Source organism: Haliotis rufescens, unplaced genomic scaffold (genome assembly GCF_023055435.1).
Source record: "Haliotis rufescens isolate VD_foot unplaced genomic scaffold, xgHalRufe1.0.p SCAF_15, whole genome shotgun sequence".
NCBI lineage: Eukaryota > Metazoa > Mollusca > Gastropoda > Lepetellida > Haliotidae > Haliotis > Haliotis rufescens.
Window position 1 is genome coordinate 7,590,417 of NW_025963835.1, and position 14,540 is coordinate 7,604,956.

At 41.4% G+C, this 14,540-nt stretch overlaps 1 protein-coding gene across 2 annotated transcripts; it reads left to right on the forward strand.

Moving 5' to 3' along the window:
* The first annotated feature begins 6,716 nt into the window (after positions 1–6,716).
* On the forward strand, positions 6,717–12,626 carry LOC124119277 (potassium voltage-gated channel protein Shaw-like). Of its 2 annotated transcripts, none has more exons than XM_048396099.1 (2): positions 6,717–6,820; positions 11,244–12,626. In XM_048396099.1, the coding sequence occupies exons 1-2, from the start codon at positions 6,758–6,760 to the stop codon at positions 12,198–12,200; spliced, it is 1,020 nt and encodes a 339-aa protein (XP_048252056.1). In that variant the 5' UTR covers positions 6,717–6,757; the 3' UTR covers positions 12,201–12,626. The 2 variants fall into 2 exon arrangements, with proteins under 2 accessions (XP_048252056.1, XP_046337693.1); XM_046481737.2 differs by lacking the exon at positions 6,717–6,820 and adding an exon at positions 6,993–7,852.
* Positions 12,627–14,540: the final 1,914 nt, after the last annotated feature.

The window sequence follows — 14,540 nt, forward strand, 5'->3', positions numbered from 1 at the left end:
GCGCTTCACTTTCGTTGATTAAATGTGTTGTGCAGCTAAACGACCGGTGCTTGTAAACAAAAACAATAGCTAGAATTAATTTTGCATTAGAGTAGTAAAGCAGGTGAGCATCATGTGTTTCTTAGACAACGTTTGGACTGTAACTAGTTCTAGTGAGTAGGTTGTATTCACACGATATGATTATTATGAGCATGCAAATTGCTGATTAGGCGGTTAATATATTATTCATGAAATCAATTTGGACTGTTGACACCACAACGTGTTTTTTCTACATCAGCTCAGTTTAACGGTGCATGTGTAACATCAGGAGTGACAAACTGAGTTTGGTTCAACGCCCCTTCGAACAACATGTCAGTATTGGCACTGCGTGGCACCTTGACATGCGAGGCCACCCGGCATGATAGTCTTCTGATGAGCCCCGGAGCACGGCTATATAGTGCTCATAGACACTGCTTCTCAAAGCCTGACGGAGATGCATCAGAGTTGAAGAAAGGTACCGCTATCGTTAACTGAATGAATAGTTCCACACAGTCACCCTTGTGCTTCATCTTGTAGGTTACGTATGTACCAGCCAGTCATTGTTGTACTTTATGTTGTAGGTTACCTGTGTACCAGCCAGCCATTGTTGTTCTTTATGTTTTAGGTTACCTGTGTACCAGCCAGTCACCGTTGTACTTTATGTTGTAGGTTACCTGTGTACCTGCCAGTCATCGTTGTACTTTATGTTGTGGGTTACCTGTGTACCAGCCAGTCATCGTTGTACTTTATGTTGTATGTTACCTGTGTACCTGCCAGTCATCGTTGTACTTTATGTTGTGGGTTACCTGTGTACCAGCCAGTCATCGTTGTACTTTATGTTGTATGTTACCTGTGTACCTGCCAGTCATCGTTGTACTTTATGTTGTGGGTTACCTGTGTACCAGTCAGTCATTGTTGTAATTTATGCTGTAGGTTACCTTTCTACCAGCCAGTCATCGTTGTACTTTATGTTGTAGGTTACCTGTGTACCAGCCAGTCATCGTTGTACTTTATGGTGTAAGTTACCTGTGTACCAGCCAGTCATTGTTGTACTTTATGTTGTAAGTTACCTGTGTACCAGCCAGTCATTGTTGTACTTAATGTTGTAAGTTACCTGTGTACCTGCCAGTCATCGTTGTACTTCATCTTGTAGGTTACCTGTGTACCAGCCAGTCATTGTTGTACTTTATGTTGTTGGTTACCTGTGTACCAGCCAGTCATTGTTGTACTTTATGTTGTAGGTTACCTGTGTACCAGCTAGTCACTGTTGTACTTTATGTTGTAGGTTACCTGTGTACCAGCCAGTCATTGTTGTTCTTTATGTTGTAGGTTACCTGTGTACCAGCCAGTCATCGTTGTACTTTATGGTGTAAGTTACCTGTGTACCAGCCAGTCATTGTTGTACTTAATGTTGTAAGTTACCTGTGTACCAGCAAGTCATTGTTGTACTTAATGTTGTAAGTTACCTGTGTACCAGCCAGTCATCGTTGTTCTTTATGTTGTAGGTTACCTGTGTACCAGCCAGTCATTGTTGTTCTTTATGTTGTAGGTTACCTGTGTACCAGCCAGCCATTGTTGTTCTTTATGTTGTAGGTTACCTGTGTACCAGCCAGCCATTGTTGTTCTTTATGTTGTAGGTTACCTGTGTACCAACCAGTCACTCTTGTACTTTATGCTGTAGGTTACCTATGTACCAGCCACTCATTGTTGTTCTTTATGTTGTAGGTTACCTGTGTACCAGCCAGTCATTGTTGTTCTTTATGTTGTAGGTTACCTGTGTACCAGCCAGTCACTCTTGTACTTTATGCTGTAGGTTACCTGTGTACCAGCCAGTCATTGTTGTACTTTATGTTGTAGGTTACCTATGTACCAGTCAGTCACTCTTGTGTTTTATTGTGGCCATGTGCGATGGTATATTTCTGGTCAACTGGTCACGTCAACAAAGATCTTACATTACTGGTTGAGTTGTAATTCCTCTTCCCTCAACTCAATTCAGGTTATAAGCAGAATATAACGTTATTGATACAATCTTGTAGTGTGCAGTGAACATGTGCAAACATATGATCATGAATACTAATCACCTCACAGCAACCATCACAGCAGATACACGCTGCCTCGAGGGCAATTACTCATACTTCCAGGTGCTGTTTTTCTTCCGTCATATGTATGTATCAGTCAATACTGCTGTATCTGCCGGGAAACAATATACAGATAAAGGCCATCAGACTGTTGAAAGGGCGTGTTTTTGCTCATGACTCTCTGTAATTTCAAATAGTCCTCTGAAAACATGCTGTCTCACGTCATCAGTGTAGAGTGAGGCACTTGTGTTAAATTGACCGAACATTCTGGTACCCGCGGACAAGAATAACAGTTAATATCAAGTGTTTAAAACATCTAAATGGTGAGAACTCGACAAGAGACCAGGAGCCATTGTCTGTCTCATGGCCTGTTCATTCCTCTTGTAGGAGAAGTAGGGAGTGGCACACACGTGAATGGATTAGTAAAGAGCAGGTAGCAATGGACAGTGTAGTTTCCACTTCAGCGTGTTTGCGAACATGTACTACGCGGTTCATGAGTATACTTCTAATGGGAAGGTTCTTTAAAATTCAAACACTCTCTTCTCAACTTTTCAAATCGACTTCAGTTAAAAAAAATATTTTGTTGTTTGTAAATGTAATACTGGACAAAATGAAGATTCAAGTAGATGTTGTGAAAGCGTATTACAATATTTAACCACATACCTGGCATGTTGTTAAAGTCTTCAAGATCAATACTAGCATCTGAACTTCAAGTCTCATCACAGGCTAGAACGTGTCGACGGATACTATTGTTGAAATGTATTGTTTTCTCACAGCCTTGTGCCATCAATTGTTTGTCTGTTGTTTAACTCAGCGATATTCCAGCTATATGACGGCGGTCTGTAAATAATCGAGTCTAGGCCAGACAATCCAGTGATAGACATCATGAGCATCGATCCACGCAATTGGGATACGATGACATGCATCAAAGTCAGCGAGCCTAAACACCCGATCTTGTTAGTCGCCTCTTACGACAAGCGTAGTCCTCTTTTACGGCAAGCATGAGTTGCTGAAGACCGATTCTACCCCGAATTTTCACGGGTCGAACATGCAGTAACATGTATTTCTAGCATGTGTATCAAACTACATGTTCATCAACAGAATTGAGGATACTTATCACCACTATTGTCAATAAAACGATTCGTCAACTATCGCTTTAATCGCAGTGATATGCGGAACTTACAGGCAATCCGGGTCAGATATTCGATTGCTTGTAGATGACAGATCTAGTTGCCTTACAAACTAATGTCAGGACATGGTATGATGTTGAACCGTAAATGGTAGTACCTAATCATGTAACATCGATCTTTGGGGAATTATGCACAACTGCTAGCAGAATCTATTTTGAAAGTGAATGTTGCATTGCGGGTAGTGTTGGATCATGGATGTGAATTCTTCGATTTCCTTTGTGCGGCATACAAATCAGTACATACAGACCTCACGCCCGTGTGGGGATTTCAACAAACCTAGATCGTGAATATTTCAAAACAACATTTGTGTTTAGTCATTATGCTCACACTGAAATAGCAGTTATATCAATCCCAGGATCCTGTAATTGATATTAAACTAGACTTTGTCATGGTCCTGTAAGAGATATCACATGGCGTCTCTTGGCACCCTATGGCTCCCAAAGGTGTCTTTAACATGCGAGCTGACAAGATGGCCATGAATAGATATATTATCAAATGTACGCATAGAATAGTATGTACTGCTACGTCCTTGTCTACTACAACAGATACGTTCGTAACATGTACAATTTCTATTTAATGTTTTATAATCGTTGTCAGCAATATACTATTATGCATATCACTGCTGCCTATAACCAGGGGTTGGTATTATGAGAAACTTCACATGACGCCGGTGTTAGAAAATTTAGAACAATTCATAACAGTAAAGGATACATCGTCCTGAGGCAAGAGACAATACAAGTCCAGTTTCCACCCTTGTCGTAAACAACATGGCGACTGCTGTTCAGATTTCGGTCAATTTCATGTGTACCATCAACCATTTCCAAATCTTCTCGTTTTCTATCAAATTACTCAAGCGTTGTTCTACACAGGTTGTTTAGTACCTCGTGCTGTTCTACCATGGGGGCGGGGGGAGGGGGTGGGTGGGTGTGTGTGTGTGTGTGTGTGGGGGGGGGGGGGGGGGGGGGGGGGGTAAGTAGGTGAACGCGATCCTTCAAACACATTTACACTGGCACACATTCGTATGGAAGGAATTTCCCACTACCCGTCCTTGTCGAAATGAAAATGTCTTTTCCACCCTGCAAAGGCTTTACTGATTGGCACTGGGTGTCTTTGTGACAGGGACCGTGAGGTTTTTTTTCGATTAACGTAATCAGTTGACTGTGCACCGCCATGTTGTTTGATGCAAATGCAAGTGATATGAGAGGTGGAATCTGATTGTCAATAGGAGGGACATAGAAGGGACATAACTCTGGTGAGGCTACGATCGAACCAGGAAATTCCAGCCTAGTTCAGCAAGGGTGGACACTGGACCCGTTTATAGTCAGTTAACTCCCTTGCCTGGGGAAGATGTGAGGGATATGGATCCTCTTCTGAAAACTAGTGTCACGTTACTCTGCTATGTTGTTTTGAAACACTTTCACAATTATATAAAATATCAGATTAACTTCATTCTTAGATCATGCAAGCTGGCTTCTGTAACATGCTACTGAATAATAGTTCACATTTCCACTTGCCGTATATCTTAAACCCAATTTGATATCAAACTTATTTAGTGGTGCCTGGGACTCTGTGCGGAAACTTGATGTTTTCTTCCCCACATCTACAACACCAGATAGTTTCAAATTAAAACTATATTTCATATTTCATATTCTTCCTTAGCTTTATGTGGTCGCAAAATGAGAAGAATCCTTACATGTATGTCCACGTTAGTTGAAGAAGAGGGAACATATGCTGGGATAATTAAAATTCAGCGCTCTTGTGTTCTTTGTGGTTTACATTATGTAGAGGATGCGTTTTATCTGCGTTGATGTGTGTAGCAATTTATAAAATCCTCGAGTACAGCATCTTCCTGTAATGTTTATGGTACACTGCCCTTTACAGTTTTTTGTAAATCCTTTGTGCTCACAAAATGGGTCTGTTATTGAAAAGTGACACTTATGTGTCCATAAAGCCCTTGATGTGACGCAAGAACCCATGCCTAAATAGATGTATAATATCAAAAATAAACAACGCACTTTTCTCAGTGAAAGTGATAAGTGCATAACAATTTTTGATGTCCTATATATGTGAAGCGGCCAAACATTTCCGAGTCCCGTGATGGGATTAAAATCACGAACCTTCACATACTGTTATAAGATTAAATTAAGCATGGATGTTATCTATGAAAGCCACGTACAACCTGTTAATACCGCCAATGATTACCAAAGGAAAAGTGACGGTGCAATAAACTTCCAATCGATTCATCATGAAATCGCCATGAACTCGGGGCTAAATACACGTTTGTCTATCAATGTGCCTATTGCAATTAACTAAGAATTTATACATTTGCACATGTTTGAAGAATAAAAAAAATTTCTGTTTGCAACTTGATGTACGTGTTACTATATCCTAGAATATATTTTGGAAAAAAAACTTGCTGTGAAGCCTTTTTCTGGTGATATTGCTAAAAGCGGCGTAAAGCAATACTTACTCACTCACTCACCTAAGTCATGGTTGAGTGGAGTACTACTCCATCCACTGATATCTTTACAAATGCAGTAGACCACAAAAAAGTTAGCAAACTAAACACAAATGATTACTATTACCAAAAAAAGTTGTTTTTTATAAATCTTTACAACCTCAAATTGTGTTAAATAAAAAGAGCATGTTCTCTATTTTCGAGGTATCTCCTCAATAATTCGAATCCAATTTCACTAGGTTTCCAGCGGCATCCAAATACGTTCGGGAGAGGGAAGAGCACCAAGGTTGAGAAAAGCTATCTTGATTTTATCAGCCTTCTCCATGTCTTTGACCGCCTTCGTGGTTTCGTGGTATTTTTGTGACTCTTCAAATATCTTCTTTTTCAACAGACAATGAATGATTACATTGCGGCATTTTAATAAACATCTTGAAAGTTTGGTAGTAACAAATTGGCAGTTATGTGTAACAATGTCTAATGAAAGAAATATAATTACACTGTTTGTATACATACATATCTGGTTGGTAATTATGTGTTACAAGTAATTTCGACAGCTGTGGCTTTAGCTATGTTTTGATTCCCCAGTCTGCACTCAGTAAACAGTGGTCGTTATCTTCAGTGGAGTTCAACAACCAAGCTTGATAAACAATACTTGTCATCTAACAGATTGTTCTCTTTAAGGCTCGGCTTTAGTACAAAACAGTTATAGCTATATTTGTATTGACATGTGTTAATTGAGACACTCTTAGCCAATCTGGGCTGATCCATGGCAACAATAGTTAGACCAAGCTCAGCATCAACAACCTACCCTTGTTGACCTGTCAGTCAAATGGGGGGACTGATAAATGGGTTGGACGGACTAGCCTATCCAATTTAGTCGCCCGAGTGCTAGAGTGCGGATTCTGCCTCTCTAGCACCTCTCCTAGGGGGCACGCGTGGGGTGGAAAGGGGGAGTGGAGGTCACATTAGTATGAGGCGAGGAACCTTTACGTGCTGGACTACGTCCCTTTGCCATGTCAGGATCTGCTGATGGCGAGTTCGGAGCACAGGTTCGCCCTGATTATGATCCTTGTGTGGTAAGCAACATACTCGCAATCTTGGCTTTCAGCAAAACGTATTAACGGTTATGACCGGCGTCACTTGACTGCGCTTGCCTCCAACATTAGACAAGCACGTGATATAACTAAACTATATTTATTGCGATAGTTCACTACTGTACTGCTCAACAGTGCTGGGCTGAACGAGAGCGAGATGACCCGGAGGATCTCAAACATATCGCCAGCCTGTTGCTGGAAGCTAAATATCAAATACAAGTCTTTGCCAAGCTGATAGGCTGCTGATATCCGTTGTTGGATTGGTGTGACAAGATGTTATGTCATTCAATGAAAGTTTGAAGTAAGCTAAACGCTCCACTTACATATGACAAAAGCTTGTAATATTTACATTACATCCAATTTTTACATAGGCTATAAATTATATATTACTGAATACAAGGCGGCTAGAAACCACCCACGGGACAATGAGCTCCTTACGTGTACACTGTTTGGTATACACGGGGATAACGTCAGAGAGCTGATGGTGTAACTCCACCTGTATAGAGCTCGGTCAGCACCCCGTGTGGTAATGCTCTAGCTGGGCCCTGGCCAAAATACTCTACCCCAGCTGACATGGACAGGATCACAATCAACGTCGCGGGGAAGAAATTTGTCACTTATTGGAAAACCATTCAAAAACTTCCAAAGACAAGGCTCGGTCGATTGACTCAAAGTTCGCCTGAATATGACCCCGACATAAATGAGTTCTTCTTTGACAGAGACCCGAAGGTGGTGAACTCGATCCTGAACCTGTATAGGACTCGCGAGCTGCACCTACCGTCTACCATGTGTGGCCTAGCCCTCAAACAGGAACTCGAGTTCTGGGACATCCCGGAGGAGATGATCTCCGAATGTTGCTGGAATAAATACACCGAACAAATGCAAGAGACACAAATTTTGAACATTTTGGATAAAACATTGGGAGAAAATGGCACTTCCTCGGAGACTCACCCATCTTGGAAAGAGAAAATTTGGCTGACGATGGAGAAACCGTTCTACTCCCAGACCGCCAAGGTAAAGTGGTGCAGTTATCAACCAGTTGCCATAGTGTAGGCCGTATGATAATACTGTATGCATGTAGCTTTGATATACTAGACATTGCACATGGTATGTGTACATAGAACTATGTCAATACACATTTATTTATGTACCATCACTCATCGTTTTCCAAAACGCATGTCAAGTCCTGTGTTTGATTCATAGCAATATGAAAAGGAATATCATTCGCACTTGTTGTTCAAGTAGCGGTCGTTTAGGACCGGCCATGATCCACCGTGATGTTCGTAATGGGCTCCTGAGTGTCTGTATAGGGGGAATTAGTGGGGGAACATGGCCGCGTGTGGGGGAACATTATGTTGGAAAAACATGTTCTGATATAAATCACAATATGAGTTGACCTCTCATGAATTAAAAGTTTGCGGGTTTCACTTCTGAATAGACGTCAGTAGAAGAAAGAACAGATTTCAGTTGATTATATCAAATGCCAGGGCCGATACAGTTCATAGGTAACGTTTTGAGTACTTAGGCTTAGTTCACGCTATTATTACATTACAATTGTAGCTTTGGCTTTATCGTCGAGGAAATTTCTTCCAGGACAATAGCCACCGGCCGATATCGATCCCCTGTAAGGCGGCAATATTCAGGGGATTACAATGTAGGTACGTCTTGCCGAGACCACTTATAACATAGAGGCGTTATGTTTCCGTAATGCCCCGCACAATACTTCTGCTGCTGTATATGCAGGTGAAATAGGACACACATTATAATTAAGTAGGACAACGTGTTCATATCGCGGCAAGTTATGCATAACTTATTATACAGCTTTTACGTAATGAAATAGTGCATGACCGCACTCTCTCATTCCTCTGTCTGTATGGGCGTGTGCTGTCAGTGTAAAGTGATCATATATGTCAAGGCGACCTGGCACGACGTATCATAAACACAGTAGGTATTTGACCACATGTCGCAGAGGGGATTCCCAGTAACAACTCTCCCTAATCTAACATGCAGGGACGGACGTGGTCCTCACACAGAGTTGAAAGTAGTCAATCGGTTTTAGCTTAAGTGTGAGATTTAACAGAATATATAGCATTCAGCCACAGTCAGTAAAATCTGTACAATGAAAGTCGTTAGTTCCGCTGAGGTTGTGGCTAATGATTAGCAATCTACTTTGTAGAATCGTGATGGTATGTAGGTCAATTAAAGACTTCAATCGATTATAGACACAGCTTTGTGATTTCAATAGTCTGTCATACAGCAAGTCTAGAATACTGCAGTTTCTGAAAATGAAGGATTTTATTATAGAAGATAATTTAACTGCTGTTTTTTTCTGTAAAATATGTTCATTTCAGAGCCTAAATGTTAAGTCTATGATTTCAACGGTGGGTAATGTTCATGAGTGGGCTACATATGTCTAATCTGTCTCCTCATGTTAAACAACGTGGCCATGTAAAATCAAGCCATTCGTCCCATAAATCAGTATTGTATTGGAGCGTTGAGGTGGCTTTGTGGTACGTACATGCCACTGGTCTATAGAGTCCTGCCTTGTAATAAATAGGTTAAGCCTACCCGACCGTGGTGAGGTATTACAATAAGGTGGAGTTTACAGAGGATAAGGAACTAAAATAGATACCTATATACACGTCACACACACACACATGTAACACAAGTCGGATATCATACACGCTGGCTGTGTAACGGAGGTTTAACGACAGTAAACGTGCTCAAGAAAAGACTTCACATGCTTGTACGCTTGTAACATCTGTACTAGATTATACTACCAAGTGATTGAAACCAATACCCCATCCATGTGCTAATAGACATGTGGGTTTCTAGTGGTAAATAATAACGGTATGGTAGCCCCATGGATAAGGCGTGCGCCTTTCATATAGTCTATGAAGGTTCAATACTCATCATGAATAGACCAAGTGAGGTGCTCCTCCTCTCAGGGTGTACATACAATACAAAATAATAATAACAATTCAAACTCTTTTACTAGCTTATACTCCACAAGACTGGTAATATAGTGTTCACGCTTTATACTCAAGTCAAATATTGCTCATATTCTATACTTGAATGACCCCCGTACTGATTAACTAGAATATGTTAAATATTTGATTTAACACACCAAATAAGTATAAAGAAGGACATCATCTTCTCCATCCCAGTTTAAGACACGTCTCATCTGTTCCACATGTGTTTATTTATGTGGACAGCTCCACTGAACACCTAGAGATGGATTTAGGCGCCATATAAACTCATTCTTACTCTTCCTCTTACTCTTCTTCTTCTCCTTCTTAATCTTATTATGTGGGTATTCATATATTCTTCGCACGTCCTCCTCAATCAAAGGACAGGGTAGAGTGGAGGCCATCCTGGGGCTACACGATCTGCATACACTCAGAAATGAGAAAACCTTTATCATATGTGTTCATTGTTCATTTAAGCAGACGCATATTTTGGATTTATTACTACACTAAATGTATAAGTAAAGCTAAATGCTTACAAATACACTCATTTGCGAAAGTTTCTGGAAGTTCTTAATTCATAAATTGCTTGGCACCAGAAAGATACATTTCCCCTGACGTCCATAAATTGCAAAAGTACAGCAGAAACGATACCAGATACCATCCATTTGAAAATGTCTGGTAACATTTTCATGCACAAACAGTCAAAAGCCGTTTTGTCGAACTTTGGTGTGTTGAACTTAATGTTGTCTCGAAGTAAAAGCATGGCTTCTGTTATTCCTTCCTAGCTAATTTATCATTTTCGGTTGTCACGAAACTTGGATACCTTGAAGTATTTCCGTAGGTCCCTTTAACTTCGACACAACGGTGTTCGAGTTACTACAACGTGTCCTTAACAGTACAAGTTGATATTTCTGTCTGGCCTAGCGGATCCCTTATGGAAAGTCATATTGTCTCTTTTTTACACATTTACAGTGTAAAGGTCTCCCTGAATGAATGTCACTGTAAATAAAACGGCAACACGAGAGAATAACCAGTCTCGCTTATCTCCCGAACAGATTCCACTGGGTGTAGCGCTGACAATTACATGAAAGGATCACAGAGTATAGGTGATGACACAGGTGTTCGCGTAAAGGGAAGCATGTCCTGCCCCACCGGTAGCACCCACCACTTGAACAATTTGCATTAAATAGTAAGTCTTTGTTTGTTGCCTGGCGCCGCACAGCAGTACTCCTGATATGCGCCGGTGGTCTGTAAAACAAACCAGACGAACAAGTGATGGACCAGAAAAAACAGTGAAACGATAGCGGAAGTGCTATTCAGAACAGCCATCAAACAGATTTCTAATATGAGCTGTTTATATAAGATTGACAACCGCTAGCAATAGTGTATTTCCCTGCCAATATGCACATACATCATTGTGTAGTCTTGTGTTTCAGGTATGGAACCTCATCTATCTCATCTTCGTCCTGCTGGCCATAGTAGTGTTCACCCTGTCTTCAGTCCGGGAACTGCGGGTAGAGAGGCCAAACACCAACAGCACCAACACAACCGGCCCCTACCAGAGTTTTCGTACCCTCTTAGAGAGTGACTCCCACGTCATTCTGTTCTACCTGGACGTGTCGTGTATCGTATTCTTCACCCTCGAGCTGCCCCTCCGGTTCGTGGTCTCACCAAGCAAGAAGACCTTCTTCCGCTCCTTCATGAACCTGGTCGACCTTGCACTTGTCTTCATAATGTGGGGCTCATTCTTTCTTGACGAGATTGTATTGAAAAACAACCAATCACAGGAGGTCACTATCATCGTCATTGTCCTCCGGAGTTTACTCTCTCTGCGAATATTACGTATATTCCACATAGCACGCAGGTTTGACAGCATGAAGGTACTGTTTCTCACTTACAAGGCAAGCATCAAAGAAATCTTCATGTTGTTCACTGTGTTGATTATTGCCATCAACATATTTGGAACACTGGCCTATTTTGCTGAGGTGTTAGCAGAAACAAACACGTTTGAAAACATCCCGGTTGCTCTGTGGTGGGCCATAATCACCATGACGACTGTAGGGTACGGCGATTATTACCCGGAGTCCATCCCAGGCTATGTAGTTGGTATCATATGTGCCCTGTCAGGGCTTGTGACGCTCTCCATGCCCATTGCAATCATTGCCACAAACTTCAGTGCCTACTACTCTTGCCTACCTGCAAGGAAACAGCGCCATCGGAGATGTGCCTACATGCGTAGACACGGGGATACATTTGAAGTGATGCGAGTTGAGAGTTACGAGGGTGCACACCAGACGGAAGGTGAGGTGAAGAGCAACGTTGCAAACGGATCAAGTGTGACTACAGCTGGAAATACTGCCGATGATAGTGGATGTTCGTCCACTCACTTTTAAAAGTTTCAAGTTGAACATAATAGATCCGCTGTTTACCCATTTGAGTGCTCGTGAGATCCGATGTGAACTGCGGGACTGTTGCTTGTTCTTTCCACCCCGTCGCCCCCCTCCTCTCGGAAACACTTCCCTCTGGTGCCTGCCATGAATACAGAACGACTGACCACATGTGTTTTTCCATTGTGTTGAGTGAAAGTTTATTGAACGTTGTGATTGCCATAAGGAGATGGATACACGCATATATTTCAAAGGAAAGAACGTTATTTACTTCCGACTTTTAAACCACGTGTACAAACATGCATCAGCTCACAAGATACAGATTGTTCCTTGTTTCACTGCTCACCCTTTTTGTGCAATATGTTTTAAATATTGTTCCAATGTCTATGCACGCACGATTGCAATGGTTGTGATAAATGTTTTATTTCACTATAAACGTGTGCGTGATGTTTTTCACGTCAGTGTTGCGCGCTGGCATATCACTTCTAGGGGACATGTTCTCCGAGCTCAGTGGACAGTGAGGCATGACGTATCTTCAAATGTTGTCGCTAAAATTAGCATGATAAAAGCCAATTTTGGTTAAATGTATCGGGTTGAGGTCATACCCAGACCGGGTAATATTGTTGGGTAACAGTCCAGGTAATGTACCGACACAAGTCGTTAACAGATAAGACAATGTGACCATGTGACACTATCGAACACGTTGTGATTAATTTATCTAAATGTAAATGAAGAGAGGACATGGCGGTGATTGGGAAACTCGTATGGAGAGCACCTGATGTTTAATCATGTTAACAAACGAGATGATCATAGTCATCAGGGTATTTAGTATTTGAGATAAATTTTATCACAACACAAAGCATGACTCAGAAATCTTCAAATGATGCCATAATGAAATATTTGTTTGACTCCTTTGTTAGGAAAATACTTGTGATTGGAGAAGCATGAAAAAGAACTATGTGCAAATAACACAGTTATATAAATATTTCAGCGAAAACGAAATAGCATAATTGCAACAATGAAACTATGTTCGACGATGCACAAGTCACCCCAGTCAATAGAGAATACACATAATGACAAAACAAGTCAAAATCCATCATATAGCCTGATGTGTGACGCCTTGGGACATGTGTACGGAAAATATGCAAGTATCCCTCGCAGCGGTCGCGGTGGTAGACAGAACACAATATAGAACCACAGAGAATAAACAAGTGTTCCTCGAAGTGGTCGCGGTGGTAGACAGAACACAATATAGAACCACAGAGAATAAACAAGTGTTCCTCGAAGTGGTCGCGGTGGTAGACAGAACACAACATAGAACCACAGTTAATATGCAGGTGTTCCTCGAAGTGGTCGCGGTGGTAGACAGAACACAATATAGAACCACAGAGAATAAACAAGTGTTCCTCGAAGTGGTCGCAGTGGTAGACATTACACAACATAGAACGACGGAGAATATGCAGGTATTCCTCAAAGTGGTTGCGGTGGTAGACAGAACGCAATATACAACCATGGTGAATATGCAGGTTTATCCCGAAGTGGTTGCGTTGGTAGACAGAACACAATATAGAACCACAGAGAATATACAAGTGTTCCTCGAAGTGGTCGCAGTGGTAGACATAACACAATATAGAACCACAGAGAATAAACAAGTGTTCCTCGAAGTGTTCGCAGTGGTAGACAGAACGCAATATACAACCATGGTGAATATGCAGGTTTATCCCGAAGTGGTTTTGTTGGTAGACAGAACACAATATAGAACCATAGAGAATAAACAAGTGTTCCTCGAAGTGGTCGCAGTGGTAGACAGAACACAATATAGAACCACAGAGAATATACAAGTGTTCCTCAAAGTGGTCGCGGTGGTAGACAGAACACGATATAGAACCACAGAGAATATACAAGTGTTCCTCAAAGTGGTCGCAGTGGTAGACATGACACAATATAGAACCACAGTGAATATGCGGGTATTCCTCGCAGTGGTAGCAGTGGTTGACAGAACACAATATAGAACGATGGAGAATATGTAGGTGTTCCTCGAAGTGGTCGGGTGGTTGACAGAACACAGTATAGAACCACAGTGAATATGCAGGTATTCCTCGAAGTGGTCGCAGTGGTAGACAGAACACAATATTGAACGATGGAGAATATGTAGGTGTTCTTTAAAGTGGTCATGGCGGTAGACATAACACAATATAGAACCACAGTGAATATGCAGGTATTCCTTGAAGTGGTTGCAGTGGAAGACAGAACACAATATAAAACCACAGAGAATATACAAGTCTTCCTCGAGGTGGTCGCGGTGGTAGACAGAACACAATATAGAACCATGGTCAATATGCAAGT

Bases quoted from the DNA above. Each gene is read 5' to 3' on its own strand.
- LOC124119277 (XM_046481737.2), top strand. From the start codon at position 7,412: ATGGACAGGATCACAATCAACGTCGCGGGGAAGAAATTTGTCACTTAT. The intron at 7,853-11,243 runs GTAAAGTGGTGC...CTTGTGTTTCAG, and splicing joins TCTACTCCCAGACCGCCAAG to GTATGGAACCTCATCTATCT.